This window comes from Bos indicus x Bos taurus, chromosome 13 (assembly GCF_003369695.1).
Source record: "Bos indicus x Bos taurus breed Angus x Brahman F1 hybrid chromosome 13, Bos_hybrid_MaternalHap_v2.0, whole genome shotgun sequence".
Classification (NCBI taxonomy): domain Eukaryota; kingdom Metazoa; phylum Chordata; class Mammalia; order Artiodactyla; family Bovidae; genus Bos; species Bos indicus x Bos taurus.
This window is the reverse complement of record NC_040088.1, coordinates 21513797-21537373: the sequence shown is the minus strand read 5'-3', so window position 1 is coordinate 21537373 and position 23577 is coordinate 21513797. Positions and strand designations below refer to the sequence as shown.

The 23577-nt window shown below is 55.5% G+C and overlaps 1 protein-coding gene across 7 annotated transcripts in view; it reads right to left on the bottom strand.

Moving 5' to 3' along the window:
- Positions 1–23577, bottom strand: part of NOL4L (nucleolar protein 4 like) — a 131332-nt gene that overhangs the window by 23814 nt on the left and 83941 nt on the right. For 2 of the 7 annotated variants that reach the window (XM_027558818.1, XM_027558819.1), the window contains exon 5: positions 3817–3958. In XM_027558818.1, coding sequence (XP_027414619.1) covers positions 3817–3958 — 142 coding nt within the window. Of the gene's footprint in view, positions 1–3816; positions 3959–4119; positions 4145–4253; positions 4279–4510; positions 4665–12283; positions 12444–23577 lie in introns of those variants that run through there. The other 5 variants (XM_027558824.1, XM_027558821.1, XM_027558822.1 and 2 more) reach the window with 5 other exon arrangements.

Here is a 23577-nt window from a genome sequence, read left to right as displayed (position 1 = left end):
CTGGACGCTGACTCACCTGCCCAGCCTGCACCCCCGTTCACTTACTCATTTAACAGACACTCCTCCACCTGCTCTGTGCTGGGCACCAGAGAACTGGCTCTCAGAGTGCTTACTCAGGATCTGAGGAAGAGATGGCCATCAAACACATCATCCCACTGACGGGGCCTAACTACACACAGATGTGCTGTTCAGTCCTAAGTAACGCCCGACCATAGCGTCTCTGGACACAGGCTCAACAGTTGGCTTTTCCCAACTGTCCTCCTCTCCACCTCCTAAAATGCAGCCCCTGGGCCAGAGTGTTTTTCCAGGCACCTATGATGAGACCAGGGTTCTGTTCGGACTCCAAAGAAAGTCCAAACCCTCAGCTGGTGCTTAGTGCCGGTCTGGGGGGACCTGGCTATACGTGGACTGGAGGCAGTGGTGGGAACAGCCTGGATCACTCGGCCTAAGAAGGCAGTGCTCTGATTTTCCAGGGGGGCAGCCTCTTCTGGTCCCCAGACTCCCAAGCCCATCTTCTGGGGAACCTCACACATGGCCTCAATGCCTGCCAAAGAGGAAAGAGGAGGGGAGCAGCCTTGGCATCCCCCAACTCTGGCCAGATGGCCCCAGTTTGCTCACTGATCAGCACTTCCCTCCTGAGCCGGGGTGAGAGCCATGTGCTCACCCACAGCAGCTCCACCCTGATGAGGAAGCACTTTGGGGCTCCCCAGCCAAGCACCCCTGCTGTGATGTCAATAAGCTGGGAATGGGGTCCACAGAGGCGCTCTCTGATGTGAGGCCTCCCAGGTGGTGGCAGGCTTGGGGATGAAAGCACCAGCAAGCATGCTCTCACTCCCGGTGAAGCGCAGACTCTCCCGGGAGTGAGAACTGGCCTGCTTCATTCCTGGCCTGGGCCACAGGATCTGCCCTGCCGAGGTCCAGCTTCCATCTGCCTTGGTTAAAATTTGAAAGAGGAAGAGGTGGAGGAGGTGGTGGAAGAGGAGAAGGGCTCCAACACATCCACCAACAGGTGTGAACCTGTGCAAACTGCCTGGTTTTTTGAAATGCTCTGGGCTGCACTCCTGGCCAGCAGAGGTGAGATGCTCCCTGACACAGCCCTGGGAGCCCCCACATTTTCTGGCTAAAAGAAAAAGACCCAGGTACTCAGGCTGGGGGGAGGGCAGAAATCCCACGAACAAAGAACCTGACTTGGCTGCAACAAGGAGCCAACCTCTATCCTCTCTGGCTGGTGTGTTCGGGGTCGGGGAGGGAGGGACTCAATAAATGCTCGTTCCTTTACTCATTTGGGCAACAGATATTCAGCAGGCCCCTATAATGCACCAGGCAAAGAACCAGAGTCACCAGGAACACAGCAGAGAGCAGGATCCACGTGGTCCACCCCTTACAGAGCTCACAATGGGGGCCTCAGACATGGAGCGCCGAGAGCCAGAGGCTGAGCACCAAGCCGCCCTGGGGGTTGGTGTGTGCTGGAGAAGCCTCTGGATCAAGGCACAGGAGCAGGGAGTGGAGACGTGGAGACCATGGAGGGTTGTGGCTGGATTCAGACAGAGCCCCCGCCTGACCTGCCCCTGCCCAGTCCTTCCTTAACAACAGGGGACAGGAGAACACCCTGAGGACCCTGATAGTTTCCTTCCAACTTTCACTGATGAGAGTGGGTTCCCAGTTCACATCTGCACTGCAGGCACCTTCAAAGAGGGGGCTGTTTGCGTGCCTCTGTGGGGGCTGGGGGGCTGAAGAAGGACTCCAGGCTGGGTCTGTGCCCAGCCCAAACCCCTTGGGAGCCCACCGGTCTGGACAGACATGGTGGTCACCACCAGAACTAGGACTAGAAGGGCAGTAGAGATGATCAGGTCAACGGGTCTCTCTCGGCCTGCGACCTTCTGCGCGGGGTGTGGGTCGGCCTCTGGCCAGCACGTCAACCCACAGCCTCCAGACACAGGCTCTGATGAAATAATTAAATTGATGGTATCATGGTCAACACCATCCTCCCTGTCTCCAGCTCTGGCTGCCCGCCCTGATGAACACCCTCGTCCTGTCAGCAGGCCAGCCGACCTGGGCCCCAGCACCCACAGCCAGGGGTGACCTGGGCAGCTGGGGAGGGGAGGTGGTGGGTGGGGCAGGGGAGGACATGTGTGAAGACACCCGGCTTGGCTCTCCCACCTGGCTCCTCTGGGGCCAGCTGCGGGGACACACTGACCCCATTAGCCCTGTAACCGAGGAAGTCCCGTGACCCTTCCCACCCAGCCCCAGACCTGATGCTGGAGGCCCCCAGATCACCAGATCTCTCTGGAAAGTGTCTCTGCCAGACATGAGCCCCCCAAAAGGTGGCTGTAAGCAATAACAGCATAAGAATTGTTGAGGATGAGCTGGGGACCACGGCCCCCATTCAGTCCTACTTCTCCGGGCGGGGGGTTATAAATAAATGCTCCGGATCCTTCTTGGGAAGGTACTGTCCACAGCTTTGGGCTGAGCTTCGCTGGTGTGGCCCTTGGGTGTGGCCCTCAATCAGCTCAGATGAGGCGGGAGGCCAGCTGCTGGGCACATCTCACCCCAGGGCCCCCCCATCCCCAGCACGTGGTGCCCCCACCCAGCCCCCACCCGTGGGAACGCCGGAAGGAGGTGCTGGTCTGGGAGGCAGCACGAGGGGGTCGCACTGACCTCCTGAGGCGTCAAGGGACAAAAGCCTTTTCTTTCCCAGCAGCCTCGCACCCCGTTCCTCACGGAACCACACCCAGGGCTCCCCAGCCGGTGGATGGGCCACCCCGGCTGTGTCTGTGCTGGGCCTCCTCCCAGACAAAGCCAGATTTCAGGCCTCTGAAGGCTGCGGGGAGCCAGGCACACAGGTTCCGCCATGGAGACGAACTTTGACCCAAACTGCAAGGCTCCTACTCCTTATTTACTCTTTAAGGCTAACCTATTTCGCAGAGTTAACACTACACCCCTTTTTAACCCTGCACCTTCCCTCCCACATTCCAGGCCCTGACCTTCGACCCCTCCTAATTGCAGCTCTACACCCCAGTTCTCTCCAGCTCTTCCCCCACCCACCTTGTGTCCGCCCGGAAAATCAGAGCCCAGCCCAGGACACTCTGCCCACAGGTGCCACCGCACACCCACAGCCACGTCTAACTGAGGTGGGCCCAGTTTGGGGGGCTCGACGCAAGAGTGCCAGAGGAGACCTCTGGGGTCTGACCCTGACCCCAACTCTCCCACCCCAAGAAGATGCTTCTGTTCCAAGGGAGGCTGGAGGAGGCTGCCGGGCTGGCCCTGGAGGGTGGGGGGGATGGGGGGGCCAGGGCAGATCTGGACAGAGCCTCAGCCGGCCCACCTCCTATCGTGAGGGGCCGGGGGCACACAACAGACAAGCACAGTGTCTGCTTCCTCACCAGGGACAGGCAGGGACCCTGTCTCAGAGCCTTACATCCGGCCACAAAGCCCAACTCCCGTTTTCATGATTGGGTGGTGGACTGTTCTGGGTCAGGCACACTGTTAACCTTCCCAGACCTGAATCATGATAACTTTGAAATCCACATCCCACCATCCCGTGAGCATCAAAACAGACAAAGTGGCGGGATGTGGTCAGGCTGCCAATCCCCAAAAGAGCTCTGAGCCATTCACCTTTGGGAGGAACAACTGCTCTTCCTGGAACTAAGGGCTGGGGCAGCAGGGCCTGTGGAGATACTGAGAACGCTGGGGGCCGCTGTCAGCCTGAGCCTCGGCCACCCCTGGAGGCTCCAACCCAGAGTCTACCCCCTGGAGATTCCTAGGCTCCTGGCGCAGACACAACCCTTCCCCTGCTGGCCACGAAGGAACACTCACCGTCCTCTTGGCTGTGGAGGTTTTGTGGGCTCCGCATCCTCTCGTCCTGGCTGGGACTCAGGCTGGAGGCCAGGTGTGGGTCAGCTGACATCCATGTGGAGTCGTTCATATCAAAATCTTCACTGCTCACAGAAGTTTCATCCTGATCAGGGACAAAGAAGGTGGGCGTTCAACAGGGACGGGCTCTCTGCAGGCCCTCGGCAGCATACAGGATGAACCCAAGGGCCCGAGGGTGTTTGGGACTGCCCCATAGGCCATAGGGCACCCCCAAACCTTGCAGCGGGGATAGGCTTCTCCCCTTACCCCTCCACCCATGGAAGTGGCTGGGGCTCTGGTTCCTGTAGGAAGTTGGGGCTGAGGGCCGGTGCTGGCTGTAATTGAAGACAATTATGAGGTCTCGCATCCTGTAGGGGCGGGTGGCAGGGCCTGGCTCTTACCCCCTGTGAGCCAAGGTTGAAGCAGCGCCGTAAACAAGGGCCACTGCTCCCCACTCCCTGCCAATAGCCTTGGGAGGAGGGTTCACTCCACGTAGGGCCAGGCGGGCAGACGTGGGCAGCAGGACACGTCGGGCACTGCTGAGGCCAGGCTGATGGCCCCCACCACGCCAGCCGCCCAACTCCCGTGGAGCATGCATGGAATTCCTTTCTCCCACTCCCCCAGCCCAGAGGACATTTCTGTCTTCCTCCTTCCTAACCTTTGCTGTGCTTCAAAGATATGCTCTTGGGCGGCTTCCAGAGCTGAAAAGGCCAGCCCCAGAAGTATAGCGAAGGAAGGGGGTGGGGCAGGCGAGGGTTTGGATCAGACCGCAAAGGGGGTTCGGCTCAAGGGCCTGGGGGGCCGCCAGGGCCTTCCAAACAGCCGGAGGGCCTGCAGGCGAGGACCACGCCTGCCTCCTCTCCCCTTGCTGGCTTCAGCCAGCCCTGGGCCAGGCATCCGGGAACCCCCGGGGCGGGGCCCCTTCCACCCAGCCCTCCAGTGGGAAGGGACCCCACCTCCTTCAGGCCCTGCCTCTTTCAGGAGCAGCAGCTAGCAACTGTCTTTGGGAGCTGGCTGTAAAACGCAAGAAAGATGACCCAGCAGCTCCCACACCCTGGAGCTCTGGCTTTGCCCCCTCCCCTCCCCCATCCGGCAAGATACAATGGCCTCTGTGGGCCCCCAGTAAGGACCTCTGGCAGAGCACCATCCCCCCCAAAACCTCCCTCCAGGGGCCCCTCACAGAGGTCTCTTTTACAGCAAGCAAACACACTTCGGTTTGAACTTTCTTCGGCTGCTGTCCGAGGCAGACACATCTGCTCTGCAAGTGCTAGGGAACCAGTGGGTGCTCCCCCATGCCCTCCCCCACCAGCCTGGCTGGCAGGGAGTTTCCTGGAATTTACAGCTTCTGGGCAGCACAGAGGAGTGGGTACCCTCTGCGGCTGAATCAGGAGGATGACAGCTCTGCCCAGCTCAGGGGTCCCCACGCTGCTCGCACAGAGCCTCGGGGCACAGGGACCACGTGTGCCCTAGGGGCCCACCACCCCCCCCACACACACACAGCTGCCCTGCCTCCCTCCCACAGGCTCTCTGCTCCTCATACACAAGAATGCACCCCCACAGCCGTCCCTGGGTGAAAGCCCGCTTACTCAGACTGGATTCTCATACCTGGAGGGATACACGCACGTTCAAAGGGTTCTCTCTTCAAAAAGGGCAACATGACTCTCCCTGTGCTAACTGGGCAGGGACAGGAGGGTAAGGGGCGGTGAGCAGGTGGGGAGAAGGACCCTCAGAGGGGTAGGGCCATCTGGGTTCTGGGAGCCAGGAACGAGGCCATCCTCGAGTGGGCTGTTGGCTCCTTCCTGGCTGTCCTGGGGTCACTGGACCCTGAAGTCCCGGCTGAAGTAGGAAGGCCTTCTCCTGGCTCTTGTGGAAACACTTGTGACTTAAAGGACCAAGTAATCTATTAACATCTGGAAGCACCACTCACTCAAAATTCTCCATCCATTCAACAAGTTATTTAATGAACATCTATGTGAAACTCGCTCAGTTGCGTCCAACTCTTTGTGACCCCACGGACTATACAGTCCATAGAATTCTCCAGGCCAGAATACTGAAGTGGGTAGCCATTCCCTTCTCCAAAGGATCTTCTCAACTCAGGGATCGAACCCAGGTCTACTGCATTTAGATGCTGGAAAATTTACCTGTGGACGAGTCATGGCTTTCCTGGTGCTCACTGTGGAGAGGGACACCGGGGGAGAGGGACCATCAGCAGAAAAACTCATAATATCAGGAGTGTTAGGGCAACACGATAAAGAATAAAGCAGGACAAGAGGGGCGAGGGACCTGCAGGACTGCGTTTCCCAGCGTGGCCAAGAAGGGCCTTGCCGTCAGACGACAGAGCAGAGGCTTGCAGAAGTGAGGGAGGTTGTGACAGGCGGTGTGTGTGGGGGGCTGGTGGGTTCCAGCAGGCAGTCAGGAGGCCACTGGAACTAGGGGATGCGTGAGCTGCGTGGGCAGTGAAGCCATTCGGGGGTGTCTCCTCCTAAGGGGCACATAATCCCGGGTGGGCATCTTCCACTCAGAGAAAGGAGTTCCATCAAACACACAGGTTTTCTTCATCAATGAGCAAGGAAAATTCAGATCCGCTGGTGCAGTGCTGAACCTCACTCTAGCCCCTCGGCCACAGTTTAACGACGACAGAAGCCATGGTTTATCAGTTGCCAAGTGCACCATAGGCCCATTGGGTGCATGCAGTTATCAGCCCCATTCTACAGATGAGGAAGCTGAGGCTCCAAGGGGTGAAGGCACTCGCCCAAGGTCATGAGCAGAGCCAGAAGCGTGCAGTCCTGAAGGCCCGGACGCTAGCTTCCTTCCCAGCCCATCACCTGGAATGCTCACGGTGCTGCGGCACCTCAGAACCCAAACTCCAAATGCACGTCCCCCTTCTCCATCAAGTCCAGCTTAGGGTCCACCGCACCTCGCCTCACATGGCCTGCTTGTCTGTACCATCAGCCCGGCAGTTGGGCAGCAGAGAACTCAGCTGCAGCGGCCAGCACGGTGGCTCTCTGCCCTTTCTCCCCCGAGACAGCCTTAAGTCCTTCCAAGAGTGGGGAGCGGGCTCTGTGTTCTCTGGACAAAGCCAGTGAGACCAGTCAAATTGGCTGAGTTGCCTGGCATGACACTGGGGTTTAACGAGGATGCGGCATCAGTCTGACAAGCAGGGGCTTGGTCCTGTTACACATGGTTCCTGAATGGAGACCATATGAAACCTGGACCCTGGCTGGCAGGCGGGTGGCAGCGTGCTGCCGTGTGGCATTCCCTGCCTGCAGCTGCCAGGCGCCCCCATGCAGAGCCTCGGGTTTCTCTGGCTCAGCTCACTTAACTGTTCGCCCAAATGGCCTCTCTCCACATCTCCCTGCCCAGACAGGCCAAACTGGGCAGAGGTGGGCTACATTTTACACTGAATTGTGACCACCCAATAAGGAAGAGCACCCAGTGCCCATCCATGAGGGGCTCTGAGACGAGGGTTGTCTGAGCTTTCCTTGTCCAATAGGAACAGCAGGCACCCATGTCAGGCCTCTCTCCAGATCTGGTACTCGCCCTCCCCACCTTGGACCTGCCTCAGCTGCCCCAGGGCTCGTGAGATCGGAACCCAAGCAGTCTGCTCAGCACCCACATCACAGTCCACCACTCCGAGGGGCCGCCTCACCACACTTCCTCCCTTCAGTGGAAAGAACCAGATGCCTTAACAACAAAGCGTCTCAGGATGAGACCCAAAGGAAATTCACGGGAGATGAAGCTATATTTACACCCACACCTGGACCACTCTTATCAGTGAATAGATGTGCACTGATGGACCACCTACTATGTGCTGGTGCTGTGTTAGGAGTGCTGAGACCACAGCAGGACTCCTTCCTTCCAGGGCCCTGTTATTTAGGGAAGGAGAGACACGACTTTTGACCCACGTGTAGGCACTGAAGGAGAAGGAGGCTGGGGAACCCCGTCTCCACTTATTCACTATCAAGCTATCCCCAGTGAGTGTGCCACAGCCCCCAGTGTTTTGCCACATGAATCCCTGTTCTGTGGGTGATGGTTCTATTAAGCTTTTGATACCACTGATACATAAACTTTTAAAACTTTATTTATTTTTATTTGGCCTTAGCTGTGGTCTGAGCTGTGGCCTGCTGGATCTTTAGCTGTGCCATGTGGGATCTAGTTCTTCCACCAGGAATCAAACCCTGGCCCCCTGCACTGGGAACGCAGTGCCTTAGCCACTGGGCCACCAGGGAAGTCCCTGATACAGTAAATTTTTAAGTAAGAAATCAAATTTATGAGGCCTAACTTAAAAAAATACACCAAACTATAAGTTCCAATCCAAATCAACTCCCACATCCTCACTTCCAGGCGGACCTACCAAGAGAAGGCTGCCCAAGCCCCCTTTGCCATCCATCTGCTACGGCAGAGCCCCCTGCAGACTGTCACCTCACCGGCTCACCCCAGGCCCAGGCTCCAGGAGCAGGCCAGTGACACAGGCAATTACCAGCACATAATTCAGAGCCTATCAGCGATGAGCAGAGTGGGACATAGCTGGGCCTGAGGGACCTGTAAGAGGTGATGGTGAGGGTTACGGAGAGCAGGCCCAGAGGTCACAAGTCGGGCACTCTGGAATCTCAAGGAAACCTGGTTTACTAATTTCTCTTTCTGTAAACAAACTTCATTGAAACTTTCATTAAAAAATAAAGGAGTGTGTACAATCCATTACTTCTGGGGCCCCTCTTCCTAGACCCCACGTGACTCCTGGCTCTGGCTTCAGACACCCTGCAGGCTGCAGCCTTGCCCACCTGTTGACAAAAGGTCATCATTTATTCGGCGCCAAAGGACCTGAGCCACTTGCGGGGTCACAGGGCGATTGGGTCAACTGCCCTTCTGGAAAGGGAACTCAAGAGCTGGGGTGGGGGGGGGGCGGCAGGAAGACACCACCCAAGGCTGCTCCTGGGACACACCCCAGTCAGGGAGCCCTGACTCTGGGCAGGAGGAGAGGAGCCGACCAGACCCTCCCTACTCTTATCTGCAGTCCAGAATTCACGGGCAGGTTCAGTTTCTCTCCACCCAGGCTCTGAGGCCCTTCCTCCTCTGCAGGCAAACTAGCACCAACCGCTGCCCAGCCCAGGAGGAGGAGAAAATGGGAGACCAGAGGGGAAATGGTGGAAACGTGCCTGTATCCATGGCGTGTAACCAGGGGCAGGTGCTATCAGTAACCTGATTATTTTACAACTGGGGTCAATTTCTCGGGAACTGGGTTCCTGGTGCCTCTGAAGTTGAGCCATTTGCATCCTCCAGGACAGGGATCCTGGGGTGTGCCTCACACAACATTTTCCAGGCCTCTCCTCAGAGCTGTAACTCTATCTCTACTGCTTGCTTTGAGAGAGAAAGGGAGAAGGATTTGCTGTGAATTCAGTGCTGTTGTGAGCAGTAAGCCCTGATCAGGAGCCTTGGGTGTGTGTGTTTCAGAGGAGGGGTGGGAGGCAGGAATGGGCCAGGCAGGAAACAGACCCCTTCTCTGTCCATCCCCTTGGGGTGGGTTTGATGAGAGGCTGAAGCTCTTGCCAGGAAGACCACCAGGCTCAAGGCAGCTGCCCTGGCACCGGCTCTACCCCAAACCGGCGGACACCAGGGTGGACAAAGTGAGCACCTCCTTCTGGAACACCTGTAGGCCCCTCCCAGGCCCTGGAAATTCTTCAGCGCAAGGCAATTCCCCTGCCTGTCTCCATGTCAGCAAGCATTACACACACAGCCTTCTGAGCATGCCAAGGAGGTACTGAACCACATTTGACCCCAACTTAACCACTTCAGCTCATCAGATGGCTTATTAATGGAAGACGAACCCCCTCCTTCCCCCAGGATCCAAAGCAACAAGGGTTCAAAATCCTGGTTGGGAAGGAACAGCACAAATGACATCTTAGGGTGGTCTGAGCCACAGCTCCTGGGGGCTAGGGAGTCCCCAGACTGCAGCTCATGCCCTCGTTCCAAGCTCACCTGGCCACCAGGGGCAGACGCCAGGCTCCTGGGGACAGACACTCCACTCAATTCCACGCTTTCCTGCCAGCATACCTCCTCTGCTTCCTAGCCATACAAGCTCTTCTGGGAAACATGAAGTGGGGAGGGCTGACATAGCCAATCACCTACCACATTTTAGGTTCTCTCTCTCACACACACACACACATGCACAGGGTCTGTCAGAGACGTCTGCATCGACACAGGGATGCTCTGTTGTCTCTGCTGTCATGGGTGCCTGGATGCTGGGGTGAGCATTTTCAACACCTTCCTACTAGTGTATTGAGTGTAAAACAGGCTTTTGTTTCCCAAGCAAAGGCAACTGGCTGTTTTCCCAGCACTCCTAACCACGAGGGCCTCATTGATACCCCAGACCCTGCCATGAACAGGGGTCTCTTTAAAAGGGAGGCTGGAAAGATGAGCTTCAGCAGACAAGGTTCTTCCAGCAGAAAAGTGGGCTTGAGAGAAACCACTCTGCACTAATCCCCTGCAGGAGTTTCCTTCCAAGAAAAGGACCCAGACAAGACAAAAAAAAAAAAAAAAGTTCTTGAGCAACTCAGGGCCAGCGCGGCTCCACACGGCCCCAGGGTGACTCAGGCCACATAAGTTCTCCCAGATCAGCCTTTCCAGCTGGGAGGAAGGCCCTGGATGCTGGGTTTCCTGCTGTTCCTCAGGACGGTGCTGAATGGGGTGTTGGCGCCCAGCCATGGTGCAGTGGATGTGGGAGGGGGGTGGTGCTGTCTCCAACCCCCACTCTCCAAAAGAAGCCCACCTTGAGATGGGGTTAAACTAAGCTTGATAGTATTTACCTAAGAATTCAGGCTGTAATGGGTTTCCAATGTAGGGGTAATTCACTACCTCCTGGCTAAACCATCACTGGGGCTTGGGCCCTATATGGGTCCTTCCCTCAGAACACCCGAAGACCAGAAGCTTGCAAGGGGCAGGCAAGAAGGGGCCCCTGGTCATGACTCTCTCTGGAGCAATTGTGAGAGCCCCACAACCCTCTCCCCACACCCCCCACCTGGTAGGACAGGGGCCCAGGCTGGGGTTTCCAGCTCATTCTGGGATAAGTAGGGCTTTATCTCAAGGGAGAATCTATTTCAAGCCACAATCCTTCTCAGAAAGAGGAGGAAATCACAGAGTCCAAACACCATTTCAGGTGAAATCAGGAGGTTATTAATCTCCCCTCAGAGCAGACAGAAAGAAAAATCAATGTTTTAGAGGGGGGAAAAAGGTTCCATTTGAATTAATGGGTTTGTGGCTTCTCCATTGATCTGCGCCTCTTCACACTTTCTTTTTGTGCTTTTGTGCTCTTGGGGAGGAGGGAGGAAGAAGGGAATCGGGAGGAAGGGGATGGGCCTCCCGATAAGGAAAAGGACGGTCTAACCTTAACCTTTCTCCAGGAATAATGCTAATTAGCGAGGCTTAATGAGAACTTCCCCCAGGAAGCGCGGCCCGCTAGGGGCGACTGGACTCCGGCAAACGCGGCTCCAGGTGGGAGTAGGGAGGTGGGGGTCACTTCTGAACCCAAGCGGCTGGAATAAAAACGCGAACTGCACTCCCCCAACCCCCGCCGCCCGAAAAAGTGTCCAGCCTCGGAGAAGCGAGAGCGGCGGACGGAGGTGTAAATCCAACTTAACCCGGGCGCGCGCCCAGGCTCTGGCCAGCTGCCCCCGACCCATGCGCCCCGGTTCGTAAGGAATGCCCCTAAGACAGGGGCCGCCGATACCCTAAGCTTCTGCTCCGATCATTCACTTGACAGGGGCACCAGGTCTGGTCCAGGGAGGTGCGGGGGTCTGCTGAAGTGGGCTCAACTCTGCAAATCCCGTCTCAACTCCCCGCGCCGAGGCAGGGAGCCCCTCCCTGCCACTCAACGCTTCCCGTCCTCACATCTCCAAACAGTCCACTTCCCTTCTTGCTACGGCCTCGGCGGCGGCCACTCGAGCCCGGCCCCCACCCCGCCGCCTGCGAATGCCTGCCTCCACGGGACGCGGTGCCGAGCCCGCCGCAAACCGTACGGCCGCCGCACAATACCGCGGCGCGGCGCACACAATCACCGCCCCCCAGGACCGGCGGCGCGCACGGCGCGGGAGTGGGGTGCGCCCGGCAGCCCCCCGCACTCGGGGCCGGGCGCCCCTCTCGAGAGCCCCGCGGCCCCCGGAGTGCAAGCTTCACTGCCCCCACCCCACTCGGTCCCACTTACCCGCCCCCCGCCCCGCGCCCGAGCCCACTCCGCCCAGGGCGCAGCCGCTTCCGCGCGCCCCCCTCCTCAGCCGCGGCGCAGGAAGCTCCCCCGCGTCCCTCTCCCCGGAACCCCCCCAGTCTCCCGCCCCCCTAACCGCAGCTCAACGGCCGGCCGCAGCGGCGGGAGAAGGGGGGCGGCGGCCCGGGGGCCCGGAAATGGCCGGATCGCGGGGATCCGGGCCGGACTCCGTACCTGGGCGGGAGGCGAGGCGGAGACGCACGGTCGGGCTCGGCGAGTGAGCGGGGCGGGCGGCGGTGACAGCCCTCCAGCTCCAGCTGCTGCTGCTGCTGCTGCCGCCGCGGCCGCCCGGGGAGAGGGGCTGGCACCGCCGCGGCGCGTCACTGCCCGGCCCGGGGGCGGGGGTGGCCGGGGGGAGGGCCCAGGCGAGCGGCGGCGGCGGCGGCGGCGCCGCGGCCGGGAGGGAGGAAGGGGGAGGGGGGCACCGGGCACGGGGAGGCGGGGGAGGGGGGCGGGACCCGGCACGGGGCGGGGGCCGGGGGGAGGGGAACGCACGGAGGGCTCACGCTGGGGGAGTAGGAGGAGCAGCCCGAGGAGGTGGAGGGGCGGGCGGGCAGGCGGGAGGAGTGGGCCCGGGCGGGGGGAGGGGGAGAGCGGAGAAAGGAGGGAGGGGAGTGGGGAGGAAGAAGGAGAGGGTGCTGGGCCAGGTAGGGGGAGGGATGAGGGCGCGCTGGACGCGCCGCCGAGCGCTCCCGGGGGTGAGCGCCCTTAAGGGGGAAGCGCTTGGAGGAAGATTCTTGCGGGGGACGGAGCCCGGGAAAGAAGGCGATGGGGTCTGTGCCCGCCCCTTGCTCCCGGAGGACCCAGTCTTCGAGTCCGGGGTGAGGGTTGGGGGAGCGGCGCGCGGTCGGCTATCCGCGTTCAGGCCAGAAGAGGAGAGGCTTGACCCAAAGAAAGTGACTCAGGCACCTTTAGGAACTCTCGGCACCCTGGGCCTTCAGCAGCCCTCGACCCCTACGCGTCCCCTGGTTCCCAGGGGACGCGGGTACTCGCTGGGCGGGGCTGCTGGGCCAGAGGGCTGGGCCCCCCGGCGTTCAGAGCGAGCCCCGGGTCTGGGAAAGACAGGCATGTGGTCGGCTCTGTGCTGCCCGCCCCCCAGCCTCTGGGCCCCCACCTTTTCTCGTTCAAGTTCAAGCTCGGGCTCCTCGGCGTTGCTGCCCACTCGCTGCCCCCTCCCATCCCCCTCCTCTATTCCGCACCATCTCGCTTCTTCACTCTTCCTTTGTCTCTTTCCCACCACTTAGTTTCCACCCTCCCCTGCTCCCCTTCCCTACTGGCGGGCGCCTCGGAGTCCGGCTGCGCTCACCTGTGCGACCCAAACATTTCCACCATCTCCAGCGCCCGCCGCCAGCCTGCTCCCGGATCCGTCCCCGCTCCCCCTCCCGCCGGTCATTGTGCTCCCCTAAACCACCCTGCGCGGGCTCCTGAAGACGCGCAGGATACAGTTGTAAAGTAACAGGATAACATCAAGAATGCTGCTCCATCCCAGACCCGGGAGCGCGCGGTCCAGACACAGCATCGCAGTAAGGGGAAGACCCGCGCGGATCAGAGATGCGGTGCCGCGCGCAGACTGTCCTCGTCCACCTTGGGTGCAGGAGAAGACCGCACCGGTCGTCGCGGGGGTGGGGGACCCCGGACCTCTAAGCAGCCTTAGACTCAGCCTGGAACATAGAGCGCTCGTACCCCAACAGCAGAATTAGACGCCCCCCCGCCCCCAAAGCAGGATTAGATCCCAACAGAGAAGACGGGTCAGGGGCAGACTCCCCCTCCCCAAATCCACACCCTCCAACAGGTCAGCCTTCAGAAAAACCCTGTGTTTTAACGGGGTTGGAGAGCTGCCCTCGTGGAATTCTGTGAGGAAATAGCAACAACAACAACAAAAAAAACAAACACCAGTAACGATCCCATCTCCTGATTCCTCTGGTCGCATCCAAAGAGGAAGGGCAATTTCTACTGACTTTACGCTACAATTCATTCACAGGGAAACCAGCGAAGAAGAGAAAACGAGACAGCCAGCGGGATTGTTTGCAATTTTGAAACAGACTGCCTTTAACCCTCCAACTTTTTTTTTTTTCTCTGTAAAAAGCCTTTTTCTTTCTTCCACTGAAAGCTTTGCATTGTGAACAATCCGAGGTAAACAAGGCTCCCTCTACAGGTACGAGTTGGAAATACAGTATCACAGGTTCAGGGCTCAGTATTCACCCATTAGAAAAATAAAAAGATGACAACACATCGAATTAACAGAGCACAGACTTCCTTCTGCACACGCTTAAGATTTCACTGTCAATATAAGACCCACACTTTATTTTTAAAAGAGGCTCTAAGCATGTTACTCATTAGCACCTTTCATCCCTAAAACCAAATGTGTTTTCAAACCAGTTCTCTTCCCTCTTTTCTCCATGAGATCTTAACGTCCCCTCCTCTGTGGTGGTAGACAGTTTGGAAACTTCACTGCCTCAACGTCCACACACAGATAATGATTTTTAGAATTAACTAGTGGCCATGACTCTTGAATTCATACAGGGAAATGTGGCTGTTTTCAACACGGGAACTGCCCTTCCTCACTCTGCAAATGACATAATTTAAGCCCAGGATTTCCCATCTCTTCCCCCCACATTTCTGGAGACCTTTGACTTCTGGCCTGAGTCATGATTTCACAGCAATGGTGGACATCTGGGCTTGAAATATAAACCCAGATCCAACTGGTGTTCAAAGGCGGAATTGAACCCAGATAACCTACCTCTTCTCTGACGAATAAGAGAGCTAGTGCCGCCCAGAAGGGCAGAGCAGTGATTTTCTCTAGGCATGAAATGTGAACTCATTTACCATCCCTGAGATAAAACAGCCCCAGCCCCACTCGACCCACAGGAAGTGGCTGGGGGCCCTGGAGAAGCCTGGCTGTTGAGCAGCACTGCGAATTAGGGGAGTTTTCCTGTGTGCTGAAGCCTGCAGAAACCTCCTGGCTCTTTAATTCCTGCAGGAGCTGCCTACTCCTTGAGTAACCTTGTGTAGGTTGTTTTCAGCGTCTTTGCGCATCTCCTTAAAGTGGCCACAGCATGGGTCCCAACGAGGAATGGCATGACCTAGTTTCTTGACCACTAATTCTCCTGGTGATATGTCTCTTCTTCCAGCCCCAGTCTGGTGAGAGACCACAACAGAGAAAGGCTACTCTGGTCTGCTTAAGGATGCAGTACTGCCTTCAGGTCCCCTCCAGGCTCTACGTACAGTGGGTGCCTTTGTAAATGGTGGCATTTGCTCTGTGGAGCTTCTTAAGCAGCAAACCACTCCAGGCAGATTCCCATATGAAATGAGCATGCTCCAGGAGCAGGGACCCGACCATGGGAACCAGTAGTTCGTGATTTGGAATAACAGGATCTTATCGTGACCAGAATAGATACTATTCAAGCATCTCAGTGCATTCAAAAATGTTTTTCCCTGCAAATTACTTATAAAAGACACATGTACCTGCACCAAGGCAAGGCTGGCAGACACTCCCCAACTAAGCAATCAAATCAGCAGACCCGGACGTGGAGCCCACCTGAAATGGTGTGCTCACCTCCTGAAGGGATGCAGTGAGAACATAGCATCACCTGTGTTGAGTTCTCCCCATGTCAAGTCCTCCTGCACAAAATGCTTAACCTGAATCTGATCATGAAGAGACAACGAGACAAGAAATACTGAAAGACAGAGACTCTCCACAAGTGTCCTGGATTCCTCAAAGATTCATTGTCATCAGTCTGACAGTTCTCAATCACGAGACTAATAACGGAATGCGAAGTTTGACTCCTGGTTGGATCCTGCAGACATGGGATGAGGTAGTGATGGGGTGAAGGAGAAGCGGAGGATGAGGGGGTGAGGGGTGGAGGGCACACAGGGGAGACAAGGTGGGCTCTGGGCTGAGTAGTCAAGGAAGCCCCTCTTAGTTTGAGAAAGCCCACATGGGCCCTGACCCTGGGATGGTGGAAGTTGAAACCTGGGTGAAGACTTGGGGGCACGGTCTTGCAGGTAGAGGAAAACAGCTAGTGTATAGGCCCTGAGTCGGGAAGAGACTTGGTAAGAGAGAGGGGGAGGTTGGGAAGAGGGGAGGGGGAGAGGGCATGTAGGGCCCAGCACTCAGAGCCTTGGACACTACCGCGAGGTATGGGACTTTTATTCTAAGAGCGAGGAAGTCATGCAGTCTAAATTATGAGATCAGAGGAGATTAGATTCTATCTTATTATACATCAGGAGTGGTTTGGGGGTGACCATGACGGAGGTAGACTAGAAAGAGTTTAGCCAAATGGGACTGGTTCCAGTTCTGGCTGTGACACCAAACAAGGTCTTGGGGCACCGGTTTCCTCATCTACGAAGTGAATAATAAAATAGTGTTTTTAATGTGTTTGACACCAAAATTTCCCCTTTGGCGTTAGAAACTGCCCGCCTCCCAGCTGTCCCCAGATGAGTCTCCCCTCCAAGTATCACACCCTGGGTCCCCCGGCACAATGGACAGGGCAGTGGAATTGAGGGTCTGTGACTTCTGAGGTCAGGTCATAAAACACAAGCTTGCTCCTTCCCCCAGAGGGGTGCTGGTTTCAGCAGCAGCTTTGTCGTCAGCACCAGGAGGCTGCTCCTCACAGTGCTGGCCGGCAGCCTCTCCACAGATGCCGCTGCACCCGTTTCCTCAGCGGCCAGTCGCGCCCGACAGCTCCCATTTGACTACACGCTTGTCAGCGCTTGGTATCAGCAACCTCTTTCATCTTCGCCAATCTGAGAAGTGAAAAATGGTGTCTCTCTTTGCCCTCTTCATTTGGGAATGGGAGCCTATATTTATGCATATCATGTGTTTACTGGTCACATGTAATTTTTTTTTAAACAATCTATTCATATTCTTTGACCTTTACTGGGTTATGGTCTTTTATTTTTTGTAAGAACTGTTTAGAAAGGGAGGATATTAGTCTTTTGTTATAAAATTTGCAAATATGTTTTCTTTTTGTTATTCTTATTTTGTTTACAATGCGATTTTTTGCCATGAAAATTTTACATTTTTATATCATCCAGTTAGTTTTTTTCCCTTAGGGCTTTAGGATTTCAGGTCAAAACAAAGGTTTTTTTTTTTTTTCCACTCTAAGATTATAAATGTAATTCACCCATATTTTCTTCCAGAGCATTTATAGCTTCGTTAGAGTTAAATCTTTATTCTATATGTAATTTATCTCCATATAAGAAGTGAGGGAAATTGAGAAAATCATAATTCAAAAAGGCACATGTACCCCAGTGTTCATTGCAGCACTATTTATAGTAGCCAGGATATGAAAGAAACCTTGATGTCCATTGACAGATGAATGGATAAAGAAGATATAGTACATATACACAACAGAATATTACTCAACCATAAAAAGGAAAAAAATTAAGTAGTATGTAGTGATGTGGATGAACCTAGAGTCTGTCACATAGAGTGAAGTAAGTCAGAAAGAGGAAAATATCATATATTAATGCATATACATGCAATCTAGAAAAGTGGTACAGGTGAATCTACTTGCAGGGCAGAAGTAGAGACACAAACGTGGGGAATGGACTTGTGGACACAGCAGGGGAAAAGGAGGGTGAGGCGAATTGAGACAGTATTGACATGCGCACACTACCACCTGTAAAATAGCTAGCGGGAAGCTATGTAGCACAGGGAGCTCAGCTCAGCGCTCTCTGATGACCCAGAGGAGTGGGGAGGGGGAGGGGAGAGGCTTAGGAGGGAGGGGATATGAGTATACACATAGCTGATGTTGTTGCTGGTTGTTGTACAGCAGAAACTGACACAACATCGTAAAGCAATTATACTCCAATTTAAAAATAAAGAAGTGTGGCAAAGCTCTAGCTTATTCTGTTTTTTTTTTTTTAATGGCTATCCAAACTGTCCCAATACCATCTTTTAAATAACTCATCTTCACCCACTGACTGGAAGCACCATGTTTATAGAATACTAATTTCCCATTATTTTGGGAATTGCCTATTCTATTGATCTGTCTATTCCTGTCTCGACAGCATAGCTCTGGAATATATTTTAATATCTGGTAGAACCAGCACTCACCTCTATGCCCACCATGAACTGTCCCTCCCCCAGCATAATAGAGACAGTTAATCCCTTCCCACAGCAGACAGTGCTCTAGGTGCAGCACAGTTATGACATGGGGGAGGTGTTTCTGATTAAGGGGCTGTTAGCGGGTGGTTCCTGGGTAGCTCAAACGGTAAAGAATCTGCCTGCAATGTGGGAGACCTGGATTCAATCCCTGGGTCAGGAAGATCCCCTGGAGAAGAGCATGGCAACCCACTCCAATATTCTTGCCTGGAGAATCCCATGGACAGAGGAGCCTGATGGGCTCTAGTCCATGGGGCTGCAAAGGAATCGGATACAACTGAGCGACTAACACCTGGAGGAAGTGACATCTACTCTGAACCAAAGAAGGCTGGAGGAATGTGACAGGTGGCCAGTGGAGAGGGCTTTCCAGCAGGAATAGGAGCGCGGCTAGAAGCTCCAGGCTTTACCCATGCCTGGATTCAGAATACCTGGTCTTCAGGCTGGGCAGTAACTCAGCTTGTCCGTTTATTCCTCACACGCACTGATTTTTGCCCAGCTGGCTGCCAGCTCACAGTCAGTTTAACACCTTTGTGGAAATCCAGGAGAAGCTGTCCCACACTGTTCCCGCACACCTTCCCTATTCAGATAAATTTCCCATGATGCACAGAACTGAGAGCCTGACTTGTCAAAATGCGGTTTCCTAACAACCACGACAAAGGTAAAAACAACGATTTCATCAACCGCATTTTCAGAAATATGTTGTTTTAAAATGCCGTCAATTAATCCCTGTTTGTGACGCTCCCCTACTCCACACCTTCAATGGCTTCCTGCTGCTGGCAGACTCAGGTCAGAGCTCTCTGGCCTCGTGTTTTAAGGGCTTCCACGGCCCGGCTGGCCTGAGAGCCTTTTGTTTCAAACTGTGAACTCTACACGTCCAACAGACTCACGTCTTCTGTCCCTCAATCACCCACGTGTGATCCCCTGCAAGCCTTTGATCAAGCATGCTTCCAAACATGTTTTTTTTCCCCCACAAATATGTACAGTGCCCCTCCCCATGCCAGGCACCATATGATAGCAACACAGGTCAGCCTACTCGGAGCCTGCGGGCCAGTCGGAGAGAGAAATTAAACAAAGGACCACAAAGTTTCTAGTCACAGGATATGTATTCAGTTTGCACTTGGCAGGTGCAGGGCCCGCTAGGAAGGAAGTACCTAGTAGGTGAGGACACAGTGGATCCTGGAGGGTCCACTGAGGAGGTGACATTTAAGTTGGTCACTGAAGGATACATGGGTGTTCACTAGGTAGAAAAATACTTTGGGCAATCAACAAAGACATCCTCCACCCCTGCCAGATGTAGGCCCCTCTGAACTCAGAGTGGCAGTCTCACAGACAGCCCAGCTGGCTCTGGTGACAGGTCTCTGTCAGTCTGATGTCACAATGCACTGTGGTCCTTCCCATTTCCTGCATTATACATCTTCCCCAACTGGACCGTGAGCTCTCAGGGGTTGGGACAGGCTTTTAGATGGCAGAGTCCCAGGCAGCACTGGGCCCTGTCGGGTCCTGTAGGGACTCACCAATGCATTGCTCAGGACTCCGCCCTGCCCTCTGTCCAGCACAGCCCTGAGGTCTACAACAGAGCTCCGAGTTAAGTGCACTCCCCCCTTAACGCAGACCCCACTTCACAGCTCCCCAGAGAAGGGCAACCTACCTCCCCTCCTTTCTGTCGCAGCACGTCTGGAGAGGCTCAGCCAAAAAGCCAAGGCCAGCCCCAGTGGCAATACTCCTCCTACATGTGCAAGGGACAAAAACGAGCTCAGATGGTCCTCGAAGAACACACACTGGAATGGTCATAGCAGCACCACTCACAGCAGCTCTGCCCCGGGAACCACCACGTGTCCATGCAGAACGGACGAGGGTGGTCCATGTGCTGTGGAGTACTGCTCAGCAATGGGAAGAACAGACTAGCGGTTCAGGACATGAGGACCCTCTCAAACTCATGCTGTGGGCAAAAGGGACTACCCTGGTGGTCCAGTGGTTAAAAATCCACCTTGCAACGCAGGGGATTTGGGTTCAATCCCTGGTTGGGGAACTAAGATCCCACATGCCGCAGAGCAACTAAGCCTGCACATCGCAACTAGAGAGTTCAGGCACCACAGTGAAAGATCCCGCATGACATAAAGAAAATCCCACATGCCGCAGCTGAGACTTGAAGCAGCCAAATGAATAAAAAAAGAAAAGCAATCTGCGCTATCAGAGGTCAGGAGAGTGGTCACCCTTGCTGGGGACTAGTGACCAGAGGGGGACATAAAGAGCCTTTGGGGTGCTGACCAAGTTCTATTTCTTAATGTGAGTACTGGTCACAACAGGTGGATTCTGTTTGTAAAAATTTACTAAGCCATCCACTTAATGATATGTGCTCTTTTCTGTACGTGTGTTAAACTTCCATTAAATTTGAAAAAGGGGGAAAGAAGCTAAGGCCAGTTACTATGACCGAGGTCAGTGTAATCAATTACCACGACCCACATAACACTGGGCGCTGTGCTGGGTGCTCGGCTATGCGACCTTATTTCACCAAACAAGGGTGATATTAATTGCCACTTTGCACATGGAGAGTAGGGACTCTTGGAGGAAGATTAAATGACACATCCAGTCACCAACAGCTCAGAGACGAGGGGACATGCTCACAGTCACAGAACCAAAAGTTAGTGGCCATGCTGGGGTTTGAAACAGGGTGCACTGATTTCCAGAGCAGGTGGTGGACCCCAGGTGGGACCCCTGAGCCTGACTACGGAGTGCTGTGCTTCACCCATCTCCAGTAGAGCAGAGAGAGGAGCCCTCCAGGGAAAGTCTGGAGCTGGGTGAGTGGAGGCTTCCCTGGGCTGGGAGCTGGGAATGGGCTGGGGCTGCTCCACGGTGGGCTTCTCCGTGCAGCCCCTGAAGGCAGCTGAGCCTTGGGGTCTGCTGGGTTGCAGCTCTGGCTGCTCCTCAGCAGGTGACCGGAGGAGCAGTGGGGTCCCTCTGAAACTGGCACAGGTGGCACTTCCCATTTCAGCCCTGAATCCCTCCATGATGGAGCTGTGGGTGTGTTGGGGGGGTATGTGGCAACCAAGGCTTTGGGGCCAGAGCTGGTGCACAGAGGCCTTTCTGGTGGCTGAGTCAGCTTCTAGGGTAGGGGTAGAGCAGGAGAGTAGGCGATGGGCTTTGTTTGCATTCGGGCCCTTCCTCAGTGTGATTTCAGGCAGGCAAGTTCTCCATGTCTCAGTTTTTCCATCTCTGAAATGGGGGCACAGTAACAGAAGCTTGTTTCTGAAGGCTGCCTGCTGTGCGGCTTAACCGCAGGGAAGCCTGCAGGGTGCGGACTGATGCCTGGTGTAGAACACCTGCCCAAAGCCTAGCTATTGTTAATAATGATGTTGATAGGAAAGATAAGTAATTAATGATACAGATATTGGTCAGCAAACATTTACTGAGACCCTACTGTGCGCCAGGGCCTAACCCTGGTGAACGACTGCGGTGGTGAGATAAGCAGACCTGGGCCAGCACTCATGGAGCTGCTGCTGCAGGGCCCTCAGCCTGGCCCTACCCTCACCATCACTTCCTTTCTCCCTTCCCTTCTCCCCACTACCTCCCCGCCCATCCCTTGGGAAATAACAGCGTTAACCTGGGAGGGAACGCAGCTCTCCCTCCCACTCACTGTGACTTCCTACGAGCTTCCTGAGCTCCCTGACACCGAGCCTCAGTTCCCCCATGTTGTTTGTGGGGGACCTGCTCCCCTCCTCGCTACCCCCTCCTCCCTCCTTTCTCCCTGCTTCCCCTCTGTTTCCTTCTCTTACTATTCTTCTCCTTGTCCGAACCTTTGGGAACTTAACACCCAAAGGCACTGTCAAGCTCAATTGATGGCGCAAAGGCCACGGCAGGTACTGTGGACTAACTTACTTGACACCCAGACTCAGTACTTCCCCCTTCTCGTCTCAACTACAGAGTGGGGAGGAAGTGAGATTCTTTCTTTCCCAGTACCCCCATGCAGCTGAAGGTGGCCATGTGACCCTGGCCAATGAGATGTTATAACCAAAGTCTGCTGGCAACTCTCTGGGAGTGTTTTTGCTTTGCTGAGCTAAGCTTATGCCACCCCTTCACACCTTCCTCTCACCCTGATTGTGGACAAGATGGCTGGAGCAATAGCTACCAACTTGCAAGCATGAGGAAAAGGCCAACAGCGTCACAGAGACACCAACCCAACCTGACTGACGTTACTACCAACAGCTGCTCCTGCACTCTTTCTGTTTCAGGTGTTAAAAAAAACCTTCATGTTTTGTTTCACGGCCAGCTGAGCTTCTGGCCCAGTAGTCAAAGGCATCATTGTCTGATTCGTAGGGCTCCTGTTTGTGGATGGACTAGACAGCAAGGCCTCCCTCCCATGTGGCCTCTCCTCTAGTGTAAACTCAAAGAGACAGATGACCAGGGCTGTGTTGAGGCAACTGCTATGGCTACTGTGGTGTGGCGGGGGCACTCAGCAGGGGGAAAGGTGCCAGGCTTTGCACAGGTGTGCCAGGCACTCCCCAAGCCACAGCAGTGTTCCAGTTAAAGCAGATCTTCTGTCTCTGTTTTTTCTCGAGGCACTTGGAGCCATTCCAAACATCCAAGCCTTAAAGCGACCATGGGGCTGGCGCGGCATGGGCTCTGTCACTCATGGCTACTGAGGAGGAAGCTGCCGGAGAGATAGGAGCGGCCAGCCTGGGGCCGGGCTGCCTGTGGTCATGCTGGGCTGGGCCTCTCTCCTGCCTGTGTGCAGCGCCCCAGCCCACAGCTCAGGGCTGTCCAGGCCCTGTGACCGACTGCTGAAGGCAGGCTGGTGGGGAGCAGGAGGGCAGGTTGGGCAGCACTCCGGGGGTCCCTTCCCATCTCTGCCAGTGGCACACCTGCTTCCTGCTGACCCTCAACATGTTAACTTCCTTCCTAGAAGAGTTTTCTTGAAGAAAGGAGTTCCTCTGTCACAAAGCAAACTTTGAAAACCACCAAAGTCTGGCCCAACCTGCTGTTCCAGAAACAGGGAAGCTGCAGCAGGGAGAAGTGAAAGTCAGACGGCTGGCTGGGGCAGGGCCACACCTAGGGTCAGAGTGGCGGCTCTCCTAGCTGCTCATCCCTCCTGGCTGTCACCTCCAGTGAAGCCTCTGCCCTTCACACTGAGGCTCTCCACGCATGTGACAGGCGGGCCAGAGGCTGCTGTCCTCTGCAGGCTCCTCGGGCTTCTCCCAGGCACGCGGGCCCCGTGCTCCCCTGTCCTGGCCCCCTTGCTGTCCCCTCCCCAGGGCCTTTGTACTCGCTGTCTGCTCCACCTGGAAAGCCCTTCCTCCACGGGACCGGCCGCCTCTTCCCATTTGGGTCTGGGCTTGGATGCCATCTTTTCAGAGAGGCCTTC